At 40.0% G+C, this 16,898-nt stretch overlaps 1 protein-coding gene across 3 annotated transcripts in view; it reads right to left on the bottom strand.

The window, feature by feature from the left end:
* Positions 1–14,879, bottom strand: part of nsfa (N-ethylmaleimide-sensitive factor a) — a 33,901-nt gene extending 19,022 nt beyond the window's left edge. For all 3 annotated transcript variants that reach the window (XR_008531596.1, XM_054607507.1, XM_054607508.1), the window contains exon 1: positions 14,817–14,879. Coding sequence is in view for 2 of the 3 variants with exons in the window: in XM_054607507.1 (XP_054463482.1) it covers positions 14,817–14,828 (12 nt within the window). In the remaining variant the exon portion in view is untranslated. The remainder of the gene's footprint in view (positions 1–14,816) is intronic.
* Between the last annotated feature and the right edge of the window lie 2,019 nt (positions 14,880–16,898).

The raw sequence follows: 16,898 nt of genomic DNA, 5'->3' as shown, positions 1-16,898 counted from the left end.
AACATTAACACTAATATTTCAAGAGTGAGTTTCTGTGTCCAGAGTTCTAGCCTTGGATGTGGCTAAAAATAATGTAATTTTGTAAATTTCAGAAGTGAGGTCCAATACAAAAATGTTGGCATCAGATTTCATAATACCAGTGAGGAAAATGATTGATTGATTGATAGAAAGTCAAGGTGTTTACTATTCAGCTTTCCTTTGGGGTTGTAGGTCAAAATGTTCCCTCTTTTAGCTCTGTTTTAGGTCTCCACCAACTACTGCGGTAAATATTGGTTTCTTTTATCTTTAGTAGGCAACTGTGTCCGCATGCTGTTTAGTACTGAGCAGGTAGCATACAGAAGCTTTTTTACTGAAAACAGCTTGAAAGGTGAGGGTGAAACAAAACAGTAAAGTTGCAGGCGGCACAAATAAACAATGAGCTGACATTTTCCGTAAAGCCAAGGGGGAGCTGCAGATTTGTGGGATAATTCTCTGCATTGTCGCATTGTTTTTACATGTACAGTATGTGTTAATCCATAAAGCTGGATGTAAACAAATATCCATCTAAGTCAGAGCATTTTGCAACTTGCAAAGCTGCTGCCTCTGCACCAAAAAAACACAGAAATGCTTTCTAAAAGCTGGATTCGGAGGCCATGGATAGACAACAAAAACTGTTTCCAGATCCAGATTACAGGCAAAATCTGGTTACCAACCAATTATTTGCCAAATCCCCCCTCGTAAATATCTGCCAAATCCATTCAGAATCTCTACAGATTCTTTGCAAGAAGTAGAAATAGACAATTAATGACCACACTGTTGACAAAAACACTGGTAACAAAGTGCTCAGGCTTTTCTCTATGTTTTTTTACAGCCACCTGGTGTAGTAAATGAGACAAAGTGGCAAACTAGATTTGTAGCAGCTTCTCATTCCTCCATCATGACTTGTAGGCCAGCTGTTGATTACAGATACATTGTCTTTATTAATCAATCAGATGTAAATGCAACCCATTCGCCAGAAAAAGATTTGGCATTATACATTTCTGCAAACTCTGAGGTACGTTTACTGTGGAGGTTTCTGGACTAAAATTACATTTCATTAATACGTTTCAAACCAGCCTGGTATCACGCTGGCAAAAACACACAATGCCTCATGGTTAACGCTGTGAGACACTTGGTTTAGGCAACTTCTTTGTTGGGGTTCGAACAAAGATCATGGTTTGTGTTGAAATTATAACGTAACCACGTAAGGTAACAACAAAGGGTAACAAGGTAATCTAACAATTTACCCTAACAACGTAACCTAACAACGTAACCTAGCGATGTTACCTAACAACGTAACGTAATATCTTGAATAAATAGCACCAGCCATTAGCAGACTTTCTTACGTAACAGTGTCCTGGGTGAAAGTTCTGTGTTTGTTCGACCCATACACCACACATCCCATCCGCCCTTAAGGGACTTTCTTGCATTTTATACTTATCCCACGTCACTTTCAAAAACACCTGCTCCTTATAGAGTTTCTCTGTTCGAATGTAAAAAGTTCCACATTAAAAAAGACAACGTTCACATTCGACACATCTGTTGCTTGCAGTAGCGTACAACACCCCAAAAAGAATTCCTTGCGACTTGGCAGGTAAATGGAGAATAAAAATCTAGCTGATCACTGCATCCTGAGGCATTCTGTGGAATATCTATCTATCTATATACATAAATAGATAGATAGATAGATAGATAGATAGATAGATAGATAGATAGATAGATAGATAGATAGATAGATAGATAGATAGATAGATAGATAGATAGATAGATAGATAGATAGATAGATAAAGTATTTTGTACACTGACTGTGTATTTATACATAATCACGTCAGAAGACAATAAATATACAGAAACAGAGTGACAAACCGGTTGGAAACACTGCAATGCTGGCGTTGTGCCCACATCACCTGCTGCCCCGTCGTCTGGCCAGACAGAGGTGAAACAGAGCAAGACCAGTGTGTCAAAAGCCTTAAAGGGGCCTTTCACTCGTAATAAATGTCATTTCTATCTAGATTGTTTAAATCCATGTTTTTTAATTTTATTTTTGGCCACTTCGAAGTTGAGGAAAAAGCTGTAAACACAACATCGTCAAATCATCACCTTGTAGAGTTGTTGTCGTGAAGGTTTTTTTTGTCTTGGGACTACGTGTGCTAATTAGCTCCTGATGCTGTTAAGATCAGTCCCGAAAAAAATAATAAATAAACAAATAAATAAAACATTGCCTTTTTAGTATGATTCATTGAAATGAATTTGCAAATATCACAAATATTATCATAGATCATTAAGTAAACCCATTATCTGTTTAAAAGGGGAAGCCATAAATTGGAGAATGAAAAACATTTCCCCTGTGGAACACAATATAAATACATGATTGAAAACATTTTGTGTTAATGGAGATGTGCCATATTGCTTTCAGCGTGGGAAGGCAAGGTGTCACAAAAGCCAATATGGATGAGAGAGAGGGCAGTTAAGAGCAAAGGTATAATGAAATACTTGGAATATAAATAAACGATTGCCATGGCTTATCTGCAAACTGCAGTCCCATATGGGCTACCCTAGAAAGCTTCCGGGTAACCTAGAAAACAGTGAATATCAAGTATCATAACATGGTTTATTTCAAACTCAAGGCAATTAATTTGAAGCAACGTTTATCTTTTGCAATCAGACATCAGAGAAAATGATATACACTGAAAGTGAAACACCTACAATATTCTATAAATCATGTCTGGGTTTTCATATTTGACTGAGTTATGATAGTTATGAGAGAAGGAATGTGTATTTTGATACAAATGTGCAGCAATCTGTGTCACAACCACTGCTGCTGCTACAACTACAACCACAATAACTAGAGATGTTTATAGGGAGGTTTTGATACATTTATAACAACACGTTCTCACTCCCAATTCATCACATACGAATGCTTGGTCAGGATCCTTTGGTGTCATTTTTCAAAGTGCAGGATAGTCTGACGGACTTTAACTAATGGTTAACCTTATGTATTTGACGCAAGTTAAGTAAGTTACGTATGTGACATCACTAAAGTATGTTTCATTAGTACTTGGTTAAGTTTAGGGACAAAACTATTTGGTTAGGTTTCAAAAGATTACAGTTTGGGTTAAAATAAGTGTGTTTGTACATAGCCTAAGTTACGGCTGTAAGTTAAGTACATTACATACTTGAGGCAAGTACGTTATGTAAGTTGTAAGTAACTTGAGTTAAGTATTATACGTACGTGACTTAAGTTAAGTAGGCTGCTGTATGTAAGTTGTACGTTAAGTGATTTACAATAAGTCAATGTTGACCTTGCACGGGACCAGAACAGCAGTCTCCTGGGTGAAGGTCAAACCCATCCATCTACCCCGACCACCTTCCTAGACGGTTTTTGTCTTTCTTTATACTACATTAGTTGACTTCCTCCTTTACTGCAGTCATAATTACTACGACCACTAAAGGCAACTGATGCCCGAGGGATCGGTGGATCTTCATAGTTTTATGCATAGGGCGACCGAGCTTCTGTGTTTGACGAGTTGGGAGTGAGGAGAGGTTGTTTTTCTTTATTATTATAGAAAGCTAAACAAACAGGAAGTAAGGTAAAGGTTGAAATAACTTATTGTCAACCACTATTATTTTTCCCACGGCATTATTACCAAATTCCTTCAATATAAACCTTCATTTCACATTTGAGATCTTAGATAATAGCAAAACATGGCTAATGTGCTATAACACCAATCTACTTCTCTGGGTGGTATTCAGTATTCAGACTAACTGCCTCCTGAATCAAAATGGAACAAATCCATTTTGTTCTGGGCTTCAGAGACTAAGCATTCTGTGAGAGATGGGGTGCGACTATGGAGTTGATTAATGGATGCTAATAAGTACATTTCCATTCTGTCAGCAAATGAGAAAGCTTGACATTGCAGCTCACTGGATTGCAATAGTGCCAGACCTTCCAGGGTTGTTGCTAAGTGCATGGTTGCCTATGGATTTCTCCAAGGTGCAAGCTGCCTATCCAGCCTGCATCTTGGGGACGGAAAGCAGTAACATTCTCCAGTCAGAGAGCCAGAAACACGCAAATGTATTCCACGTGACGAGGAAGAGGGCATCTGTTTGAAAAAAATTTAACTAGTGTGTATCCATACATACCTTGAAAAATATTACGACCTTGTGGGCGCCAGCGCGGGCAAGCAGAGAGGAAGGACAGAAGACAGTATTTGAGACGGAGGGGGACTTAAAAGCTTCATGCACATGTATGGGTTCTCTCATGCAAGACAGACTCAGATGATGAGATCACCTTGGGATGGTGTCAAGCGCATGCAGACCAGAGTTGGGGTTTATTTTGATTTTTTTCCAACCAGAAAACACATTTTTGTTATCTGGGTATTTCTTTGCCGAATTCGAAAATGACACCCGAAACCTCAAAGCGGTCGGATGATGAGAGCTGTATGCACAGTGCCATGCCAAACATACACTGTTATGTTTATTATGAAGTTGTATCTCGATGTATTAGAGGCAGAATGACAACAGTCTTACTAAGGTATAAGACATGGATGCAAGAGAAAGGAATCAGCTGATTCAGCTCTCCAATGGGTGAACTGTTGATGGATGAGGGTGAAAATGTCATAACTGTGACCGTACTGGGAATGGGAACCTTTACCGTGATTTGTCTTTATGGTAATTCGCCTCCACATTTCATTCAATCAATGAATCAGTCAATCAGGGATGATTACATTTGGTTTGGGAAGGGCAGTGATTCACTCCAGTGCTAGTCCTGTTATTGCTTTGTGTTTTGTCTACCGTTGTGTTGTTAGGACGCTTAGGACGGGATCAGTTAGCATTAGCCGGCATGCTCAAACAGACAAGAAATCACATGTAGTGGAACAGTGTCAGAAATACATTTTAAAAAAGCCATGTTAGCATCAGATGTCCTGCATGAATTCCCTGTTTGACTTCCTGCTCCAGTTTCTGTATCTACCTTTGCCAGAAGGAAACTCTGAGTCACCTCTGACAGCTCTTTAAAGTCCAGAGAAACAGAGATTTCAAGGAAAGAATCCTTGTACGGAAACCAAATTATTATTTCAGCATACTGTAACTCCTTGCATCTGTGTATTGTGAAATCTAGGTAGTGATTGGCTTGAAATAAAATCACAGAGCTTATATAATTCATATTTAGGTTATGAAAGCATAGTATGACTCATATGTTAACTGAATAGTAAGACATTTTGGGAAACACCCTCATTCCTTTTTTCGCAGAGAGATTGATTGAGATGATTGATACCACTCTCATGTCTGTGTGGTGATTATGTAGCGACTAACTGATTAGCTTAGCTTAGCATAACGACTAGAAACAGCTAGACTGGCTCTGTCCAAAGGTAACTAAACCTGCCTCCCAGCATCATTAAAGCTTACTAATTATCAGGTTGTATCTCTGGACTAGTAGCTTCCTGGAGCCTCCACTGGTTGCCAAGCAACTGGTAGTCAACCACTTTTAGTTTTCAGACTTTTATGCAGTGAGTCCTTTAAACAAACATTGTATAACATGTTAATTCAGAGGTAGTGGAGGTTGGATTTTGTTACCATCAGACAGACTCAAGGCTAGCTGTTTCACCCAGGTTTACAGCCTTTATGCTAAGCTAACCTAACGTGCTACTGGCTTCAGCTACGTAATAACAGTACAGTCATAAGAGTGGTATCAATCTTTTCATCTAACTCTCAGCAAGAAAGTGTATTTCACAAAAAGGTTGAGCAGCCACCTAAATGTTTTGCAAGAGATCACAGCTATGTAGCAGTGTAGATTTTAAATGAATTGCTAGTATTTCCCAGGATCTTTTGACATTAAGAATGTCCTTCCTTTGTTCCATCCATCCATCTGTTTTCCTGTGCTTCCTTCCATCGTCCCTCCTTTCTTTCCATTATTAAAATATTTACAATAGACTCTCGTCTTTTAAAAAAGTGTGTTCTGACTGCATCCTGTCAGTGGAGAAAATAAAAGGCTTCAAAGGTCTCTCTGTTTGATCTACTAAGAGAAAATACAGCGTCAGCCAATGTCTTCATTTTGTCTGGAATGCTGTTTTAGTTGCTCGGGTGTTTCTTTTATTTCTTTCAAAGCTGCTCTTCAGTCTCTCTAAATCTACTGTAAGTTAAAGCAATGTGTACTTTGAAAAAGCAACTTTTTTTTTACTGCAATCTTTATGTCTTTATGATGTCTCCAATTTCCTGCACCCAAAACATCATCTGGAAAAAAATGTTGCATGTCTTTCTGTGAAATGGTTTTGGTGTCGCTCTGTAATCAGTTAATGCGTTCATTCAACAACATCATTATCACCAGCAAAAATTTATTTTAAAACCCTGATTTAAATCCAGCTCTTGAAAAATGGAAAGACTATTTTTTCCTATGACTAATCTTTCTGTCTTCTTCCCTTAAGCCTGTGACAAATATGTGGTATGATATCCATTTTTTCAATATATTATTCCAAAAGGGTTATGTCCGTGCAGTCTGTGTAAATCTGCATAAGCAGGGAGTGTCCGAATAAAGATTTGGTAACTCCCCTCGCTCGCTCTAAATATTCTAAGCATGCCATTAAATTATTCATACTGCTGTGCCTCGAGGGAGGTATCAAGTCAGATGCTGCACTGGCAATCAATGGGTAACGAAACTCTGCTGCGTCACAGAGTGGGTCAGAGTGGGTCTGTGACAAAAGGGGGTCTCATTACTGGTGCATCACTTGCAACCGATATCTGCCCCTTCTCAGGGTCCGATAAAAAAAAATGCACTCAAATAATAATTTTCTCTGCAATATATTAACCGTAGAATGATAACGAAGAAAGAAAATATATCTGCCTGCTGGGATTTGGTTGTTCCTGGTCACATGACATGCGGTGCTCGCTGCAGCGTTCCAAAATTTGAACTAGTGTTATCTTGGGGCACAGACGTAGATCCCTGAAAAATAGTTGCTTGCACCTCGGTGGGCATCGCTCTGGTTTCAGAGAGCGCCTTCCACATATTTGATTGCAATTGACGGTAAGAAATAGATATCAGAAAAATAATGTGAAAACAAATTTGTTCCATCTAAGCCACTGCAACTCAATTTGAAAGCATTGCAGTCTGACTTTTCCATCCAAACGAATGAAATATGAACCAAGCTAAGCTCTTAATTGTGTCAGTGCTGTTTGCTTTCTCAACTTTAAGTTGTGCTTTGGTTTTTCATGCAATTACTTGTATAAACACTGGCACAAACAGGGTTTAAAGCCAAGATCATTCAATATGATAATCACTGGTACATGTATGATACAGTAGATCATAAAAAGTCATATTACGTTCAACGGTAGGAAACACCACAAATCAACTAGGAAGCCCAAGATTCGTTCCTGCTTGGCAAAGACACACGTTCAAGACCTGCACATTATGCAATTAATGAGCTGCCTCTGAGAGGCAACTCACTTTCCAATTTTAAATAAATCACGCTAAGTAATTCCTTGGCCGTCTTCTGTTGGAGATTGTATTTAATCAAGAGGCTTTCAGGGCACAAGGTGTTGTCATTTTACGATTGAATTTGTTATAGCTGAGTGTCTGATATTCAGGGGCTCTTCATCAAAGTTAATTTGATTAAAACATTATCTCTTTCATGCCATTATAAGTGTTGCAAAGCATGAAAAATGACAGGACATTTAAGTGAATGTCGTTATGTAGAGACGTACAATTCGCTGCAGGAAAATAAAACGGCATTCATACCAACAGTGAGGTACTCAGCAGTGACTGGCAAACACACCTCCACAAATGTGAATCACAGAATCCAAATGCAATCCAAAAGACTGTTTACACTGACACATCCATACATGGTTAGTAGAATACAGCTGTTAAATAATAATGCTAATAATGCTAATAATAATTATAAAGATGATAACAGAGTGACGAGGCAAACAGCCAACACCCACTCTGAAGGTTGCTCCTGTCTTCAGTGAACTCACACACACTCACACAGACACTCCCAGAAACACAGTGTTTGCACTGCCAGTGTGTATCAGTGTATTTGCCGCTGTGTTGTGCTGGCTGCCCCACAGCAGAGTGGCTCTCTAAATATAGCTACGGCTCAGAGCTCACAGAGGAAGGCCCTGCGTCGAGACAGCCGGGGATTAACCATTACTCTCCCTCTCAAGTACTCGTACACTCACACACAAACATTCCTGCACCCAACTAAACACGCAATGATACACACAAGGTTACAACGTGTATGTACAGAAGATATATCTGTCATTTATAAAGATGGATCATGCATGGCACTACATATCCACACACATACACACTCAATACAAGCCTGCTACTGTTACATGTTTGCAGTTTGCTGGCATGTATATGATTGTCATGGCCTTATTAATAAAAAACCTTTAATAAAAATCTGACTGGATCCCAAAATGCCAAGCAGAGGGACAACATTTTGGACTGTAGCAACGTTAGATCATCAGCGAAGAATTGAGGTGTCATGTAAATGATATCAACGATTTAATTCAATAAAAGGTAATAGGTGACAGTGTGGGCCTTGAGCTGGTAAAGCAATGTAGCATTGTAAATAAGCAGGGCTTGTGGTTTTAACAGTGAAAGCTCTGTTGTATGTCGTAAGTAGAGTTAGTCACACTATGTCCATGGATTGATAGTTTGTAGTGATACTAGAGGTTTAAGTTAACAAATGTAGGCTAGTTATGGTTAAATAACATTTGTCTAAGTGAAGGTCAGTGCTGATTACAAACTTGCCTTTTTGGCTTCACAGAAGTTATGAAGATGTTAGCTAGCTAAAGGGGGTTTGTTTGGACTGAGGTTTGATATTCACTTTGCTAATAAATTGGGTTTAATTTAGATTAATGTTATGAGGAAATCTATAATGAATGGCAGCATTTGCAAACGCACCTCTAGTTTTGTGTACAAATAGTTGGTGATTAGTTACATTTTTGTTAATGCCTGCCATTGCAAGATTTCAAATTATTGAAGGGACTGATTCTTTTAGGGATTTGTTGATTTGTAGTGGAAAGGAAATAATCATATTCATTAAACAAGCTGGTTAATTTTTTTAAAAGACAGAAATGACTGATGAATGAAGATTGAGAGACAGAGAAAATGTTAGTGCTGCTGCTGCTGTAGGTAAAAAGAGGTTGCCTGTCTAGGCTGGTGCAGTAGGATACAGCTGATTTATCAGGATTGTAAAAAACAGTGGAAAGCTTTTCTGTTTGGAGGGAGGGATGAGTCAAGTCAACGATGCAGTCTGCTACCTCCCAAATTGGGTGTGGGTGCTAAAGCAGAAGCGGGAGCGGAAAACAAACAAAGACCGTCTCTTGACGAATAACTACTGAGTGAAGATGGCTGAACTACAGGGAGATAACGAGAGAAATAAATGTGCTCACTTCATTAGAGAGGAGAGAGATGGCGTAGAGGCAGCAAAGCTGCCATCTTTTGTCGCCCCCTCACTTGCTCTATCACGCATGTAGGCGTCTGCTTCTTTTTTTCCTGCTCAGACTGTAGGATCAAGAGCACCCAAGCTCTGTCTATTGATTCTTACACAATCGGATCGATGAGGTTGTCCTTGAAGCTCAACAAGCAACCTCTCAGCACTGTTGGGATTCTAAATATATGTTGACAGCAATGAAGTGAATTTCAGTGAAATACCTGAACACATCTATCCGAAGATAAAGAATGAAATTAATAAAATAAGTGGATGTCGTCACCCATTGGTTTGTTGAAAAACGTTTTAAAGCCTTGAGTTTGGTATTTTGACCGTTGCCATCTTGATTTCTGGATGTTGCCAACTTGGTTTTCTTTTACAACCAAAAGCTGAAATAGACAGAGCTTGGTGACCAAAATGTCAGAATTAATTTTCATGAACTGAAAACACACTGTGAAAGGTAGCCAAGGCCTAAGGCATACCTTAGTTTATTGTCTTTTTAACTCTAAATGGGACCATCATTTACTAAATGCACATCATGCTGTATTGACGAAGACTTGAAACTAGATATGTGGCAAATGAAAACGAACATTCCACTAATATTCCAGTTTTCATGGAGCTGCACATACTTCCATCAAACGCCATCCTGGACCTACATCTTCTGGTACGTCCTTTAAATCGGCTGTTTACATTTCCAACTGCAGTCATGTTGCTCCTGTGGTGTACACAACTCTCATTGGCACGTTTTGCAAAACTGTGTTCTTCAAGCTATTATTTTTACAGCTATGCACGTGCACAGGCCATGGAACTTTTATTACAGTTGAAATGCATGTTCTGATCAGTGACAGACAGCTGGAAAAAAGCCCAGCCTGGGATGAGCTTCAGAACAGGCAAACCATTTTTTGCCATCAGTGATGAATCCTCTTTTTTGCCCTCCCCCTCTACAGGGGTCAGTGCCAGAGGCTTGTCACCACGCAGACTACCCACACCTTCTTCTTTTTCACACTGAAAGCTTTTTTCTGGCAGTATATTCATTAAAGCAATGAAAACTTCATGATTACATTAGATAAATAGGCGGACTGTTGAAAGGCCATCACCTGTTTTGGATTTCAGAATTTGGGGAGCTGATTTGCAAAACAGTGTCTCTTCTGACACCATTAGTCAAATTGGCGATAAAACAGTGAGATAACAGAGATTTATCAACCACGCAACCAACATCATATTAACAGTTAAATCCTTATTTTTTACAAATCCTATCTTTTGAAACTGTCGAGCGCATCATGGTGTCATTCTGTGGAACTGTCTGTTTAGACTTGACTCCCTCTGACAGGCTGCAGTATGCCCAGCAACAGTAGGCCTATGTGGTCTGCTTGGCAAGTGAGGGTGAATGTGTGTGTGTGTGTGTGTGTGTGTGTGTGTGTGTGTGTGTGTGTGTGGTGTGTGTGTGTGTGTGTGTGTGTGTGTGTGTGTGTGTGTGTGTGTGTGTGTGTGTGTGTGTGTGTGTGTGTGTGTGTGTGTGTGTGTGTGTGTGTCATCAGCCGGGAGAGTCGAACAACACCCCGGTGGACACTTTTGACTCATGCTGGATGGCCTAAAACGAGGAATGTACTATTGCATCTCCTCTTTTTTTCTATGTATACACACACACACACACACACACACACACTGACTCCAGTCTGAGCTTAACATGGCAGACATGAGCTAGTGTTAGTTTTATAAGAAAGCAGGCTACAGCTGATTCAATTTGTCAGTAACATGCAATAGCAACAGTCAGTAAGGGGGGCAGGGCTTCAGAAACAGTCAATTCCTCAGACACCTTTCTGCTAATCAAAGTTATGCACCATGTTTTGAATGTGATTATTAAATGATTCTGCTCTATAGTTGTTATTGAATATTGACAATCAGTCTTAGCAGGATAGGTGGGTATAATCCCCACCCAGTCCGTGAATTACTTTCCACTTTTATTGTTTTGGACTGTGTGTTTGGCTAACAGCTAACGGAACTAGGAGTACACACACATTACATGCGATCTTTGGCAAGATTGCATGTAATGTCTCAAACAGGCTAATTACCTGCATACGGGATGCATGTGGGTTGTATACATTCAATCACACAATACAGCAGTTTTCACCTGCACACACTGTACTGAGTCCACCGTACTAGTTTTACCCACTGCAATTGCTTTAAGACGTAATGAACGAATCCATTATTCATGTCAAAATTGACAAATGAAAGCATGCGGCCCCTCATAGCAGTATTGACCGAGCTCCCTCGGGTGTTGCGCCTCTTGCATCCACAAATCTGTCAGTGGTCAGAATGTTAAGCAAAATGCTGCCATTGAGGCCTATCTGGCCTCTGCAGTAAAAATGGATCAGCGCTTCCCTCCAGCTTCATATGCATTTTTGCTTCTTTTTTCAACACAACTATTACAGTGAAAACACAATTAGAGCTATTAGTAAAGAGTTTCACTAACAAAGTGTTTCCTTTGAAGTCACAATTCCACTGAGAGAAATCTGATACAAAATGTATGCACCATCAGTTCAAGGCTCTTTGGATGAAAGCACCCACCTAATGGCACAATTTAACCCCTGAGTGTTACTTCTGAATGTGTTGTTCCTCATATCTGGCTAACAAGCACAAACAGTGAAGGGGTTAAACCAGCGAGTGAGGTTATTAAGATCTGCATGCCTGCCCTGAGAGGTTATGAATGAGCCCCCTGCTGAAATATACTTAATTTACCAGCACAAACGTACACCATCCAGCATGAAGGTACATGATTTATATTCAATCTCTTTGTGGAAAAACCACGAGCACAATGACACAATATTGCTGTGTAATGCTACAGCTACAAGCACCTCGAATCATGTCTCTGCATGATGCCTGCACTGTGATGTCGCGAAGGGTCGGGTTTCTTACCAAACCCCCAAATAATACAGAATGAGAGATAGACAAGAGATATACCAAGATGCTCAGCCCTGGATTTAAAGCTGCATCGCACCATTTTTAAGAATAAAATGATGCTGTCTAGATTAGAATACAGGTGGGGGGTTTTCCTTCTGAAATGACAGTTCAAATGTAAATTTCTGAAAGTCCAAGAGATTGATACCGCCCTCATGTCTGAACGGTAAATATGAAGCTACAGCCAGCTACTTGTTAGCTTAGCACAAAAACAGGAAACAGAAGTGTCAAAGTAAAGAAATTGCAATTTTGCGATGGGGCTGGGGCCTTTAAACAGTTGCCAGGCAACCATCAGAGACCACATGAAGTTACTGCTTCCAGCCAGGAAACAGTTTGGCACAAATGTATTCTTAATTAAATTAATTAGTGGGCGTAAGAGGTGCTTGGGGGCAGATTTGGGCAACTAGTGGACAGAACCAGGCTAGCTGTTTCCCCTTGTTTCCAGTCTTTATGCTAAGCTAAGCTGCTGGTGGTTAAGCTTCATAATTATCGTAACAGACATTAGAGGACCATCTAACTCTCTGCCTCAAAGACAGCATATATATATGATATTTCAAATCAATTCAATTCAATTCAGTTTATTTTGTAGAGCCCAGAATCACAAATTACAAATTTGCCTCAGAGGGCTTTACAATCTGTGCACATGAGACATCCTCTGTCCTTCCCTCACATCGGCACAGGAAAAACTCCCCTAAAAAACCCCTTTAACAGGGAGAAAAAAGGAAGAAACCTCTGGGAGAACGACAGAGGAGGGATCCTTCTCCAGGATGGACAGAATGCAATAGATGACATGTGACCAGAATGAGCAGCATAACAGAGATACAACACATTCAATGTATATGACATAAATGATTCATATAATAAGACTACTCATAATAACAGCAGCAATTATTACAGTAGAATTATAGCCATGAAAATAGGGATAGTAATGTGATTAATAATAATAATGGAAGTAGCAGTGGGTGTCAGTCGGCTCACAGCAGGAGGCACGACTACGGTCCAGGTACCACAACGATTCACAAATCAGAATCAAAATGTAACCTTTGAAGATGCGGTTACATATGCTGCTTTGAGAACCGCCTTGAAAACGAGATAGTACATCTCAAGGGGCTGTTCCTAATAAATATGTTTTATATAAACATGATAAAAGGAAAGAGTGAGTCATCTCCACCTATGAACAGGTTACTAAATGCACTGCAAGCCTCCACCTGGAATACAAACACCATGATGCAGCAAATTCAATTGTTGGCTCGCCTCATTACACTTCATGCAGCATTTTTTAATCAGTTGATGCTACTTTTCCGTGAGGAGATGAGATTGATGGGTCGACCCCGGTTTTCTGACATCATCCTCCCCTGTACTGCGTGTTCACCACCACCAGTGAAACATTACATTACATTACATTACATTACAGTCATTTATCCAAAGCGACTTACAATCAGTATTATATTACATATCATTCACCCATTCATATCATTCACACACTGATGACATAACATTTCTTTCTACAATCAACACTTGAAATGATGAAGGCACTTGCAAATGACAAGGTAGTACAAAATGTAAACCATACTTTGGTGTTTCATTTTTTACCTCTTTACTTAAGATTTCATTAAACGTTTTTTTTTTCCTTTTTTACAAAAAGTACCAAAACACTGGCAACAAGGAAGATCTTGGGTAGATAATAATGAGAATAAATATGAAACAAAAATTAAATCATACCCCCTAAACCATCAGACTAACTAACATTCATCATCCAGTCCACACCGATGGCAAGCCTTCAGGAGCAACTTGGGGTTAAGTGTCTTGCCCAAGGACACATCGACTGCCAAAGCCAGGTATCGAACCACCGACCCTCTGATTGGAGGATGGAGAAGAACTACCTTGCTCTCCACTACGCCACAGCCTCCCCAACAAATAGCCTACGCACACAATCCACCAGCCAGCTGCGCACCTCAAACACAACTCATTGTTTTTGGCCAAATGTAATAAAAACGCATCGAGAGAACTCATGCAAAACCTCCACTCTGGTGAGCCACGCATCTCACGCATCTCACGCATTTAAGTGGCCGTTTTGCACGCAGCCTCCTCAGCTCAAGGGCAAGCAAGAGCCCAGGATTAACCAGAGATGTTCCCAGAGAGAATGTGCGGTTCTGGCTGAAATGATCCCTCCTGGCACACGTCAGGGTCACAGGTCTGCAACATGATGTGAAATAAACACCATGTCCTGCAGTGGCGTTGACATTCATGCGATCAAGGTACCAAGACTGGTCTTTTTTTTTTTTTTTTTTTTTTTTTTGAATGGAGACAACGCCATTTTTCTTACCTCTCATTTTCCCCCCTGACTGAAACACGAGGATGTTACATATTTTTTGGATAGAATAAAAAAAAAAAAAAAAATGTCCATCTTACCCTGGCCGCCATCTTCACGGTTTCGGGGATGCAGCTGCGTGGGTCAACGATTCACAGGACAGCAGGGACGGTGGACGGTGAGATATAGAAAACAAGGCTCGGCAGCAGATGGGTTTATAAGCTGCAGCGCACCTCGCTCTGATTGGCTGAGACGAGCGGAAGTCCTCCGATTAGAGAGGATTGGGGGGGTGACGTCACTGTTACAGTACATGAGCCTTTATGTCGTCACGATGCACATGGACTGCCCTCCTCTTTGCATTGACGATTCAAGCCCACTGTGACTCTAGATGTGGTTATGTTATTCCTTCTAACTTGACTTGAATCATGCAACTGAAAGCATAAAATGTTTGTTAGAATTAAAATGTGTTTATTGTGCCCCCTCAACATCTTTTATTTAAGTAGATTTGGGGGTTTTGGAGAGCAAGGTAGTTCTCTAATCAGAGGGTCGGTGGTTCGATACCCGGCTTTGGCAGTCGATGTGTCCTTGGGCAAGACACTTAACCCCAAGTTGCTCCTGAAGGCCATCGGTGTGGACTGGATGATGAATGTTAGTTAGAGTCTGATGGTGGCACCTTGATGGTAGCCTGTCATCAGTGTGTGAATGGGTGAATGATATGTAACATACTACTGACTGTAAGTCGCTTTGGATAAAAGCGTCTGCTAAATGACTGTAATGTAATGTAATGTAATGTAGTTCTCTGCTTCAGCACCGTGGACAGCGCCCCCTCTGCACAGACTGTCTCTCCATCTGAGGAGCTCTGTGCTGCAGTACAGTAATAAGATGCAGCTGAGACAAGGAGCAGCTGTATATGCTACATGCTCCCATGTGATGACTATACAGTGACACAGTAACAAACACCATGCACAGGGAAATAAAACATACATGAGATTGCAGCGCCGACCAGAGGGGATGACCTTGAAACAAATTCAGCACCATGGACAGCAGCCTTTAATGTTATCAGTGTGAATACTGTCACAATTCTCCACTTCATTCTCCACTTCATTCCTATCATCATAGTTTTGCTTGCTTATAGACACCGTGGTTATACTGTGATGTATTTTATGTGTGTGTGATGCACATATTTGCATATTTCTTCATATCTTCTCGTTCCTCATTTTTTTAAAATTATCATTGTTTATATTCTCATCAGATAATGATGAGAATATAATCAACCCCCCCGTTGATTAATAAAATATTTCTGATTTTGATTTCTGATATTAGTTTTTTTAAACTATAGCCTTAACGATTGGATTTTTTAACAACTTGCTGATTTCATATCCTGGTTATAGCCTCGATAATAAGATAAGTTAGAATCTGAGATCCAGTGTCTCTTAGAGCATTACAGCTGTAAGAGACATGTCAACAATGCATATTGTAGGATTTACAAGAAATAGTAAATCAAGAGTATGCTTTAAATGGCACATACATATATACATTATGTCCATACAAATGTATAATTATCAGTACAGTATCTATGAAAAAACATTTCATAATAAGTATACAGGAAGGCTGCTGTGAGTTCAACTTTTCCCGAAGCTCTCATAGAACGCCATCTCCTTGCAGCACTTGGTAATAAACTTTCAGCACAATTATATCTACCCTTGATGGCTCTCTTGGTGCGTCATAACATCGACACTACATCCTCTTAGGTGCTAGAGAGTCAGCAAGCAATAAGAACGCTGCCTATTATGGGGCTTCATCCCGGATAGGAGCTCTCAAAAACTCCCCAAATACCACTTCATCCCTGAACCAAATAAACTCCCCAGCAGCCTCACCTGCAGCTTCGCTTCAGCAACTCAGTGCTGCCTTGCTGTGGTCAGACTAAGAACTGTCACTTTAGCAATCTATAAAATCACATGACCTGAAAAAAAAGGAACACCATGCTTGTAAATGTTTTTATATAAAGTACCTGTAACAGTTGATCAAATGATTCTTATTTCTCACGTACATATTCATACATCCACAGTAACAGACTGCAGCATCAGCACTCTGGTAACACTAGTAGCCTTGACTTTTGTTCAACAAAGATTCTTGTTTGCACAACATGATTCACAAATGAAAAGGAAGGAAAACCATAATAA

Source organism: Anoplopoma fimbria, chromosome 11, assembly GCF_027596085.1.
Source record: "Anoplopoma fimbria isolate UVic2021 breed Golden Eagle Sablefish chromosome 11, Afim_UVic_2022, whole genome shotgun sequence".
NCBI lineage: Eukaryota > Metazoa > Chordata > Actinopteri > Perciformes > Anoplopomatidae > Anoplopoma > Anoplopoma fimbria.
This window is presented reverse-complemented; position numbering and strand designations above follow the sequence as displayed.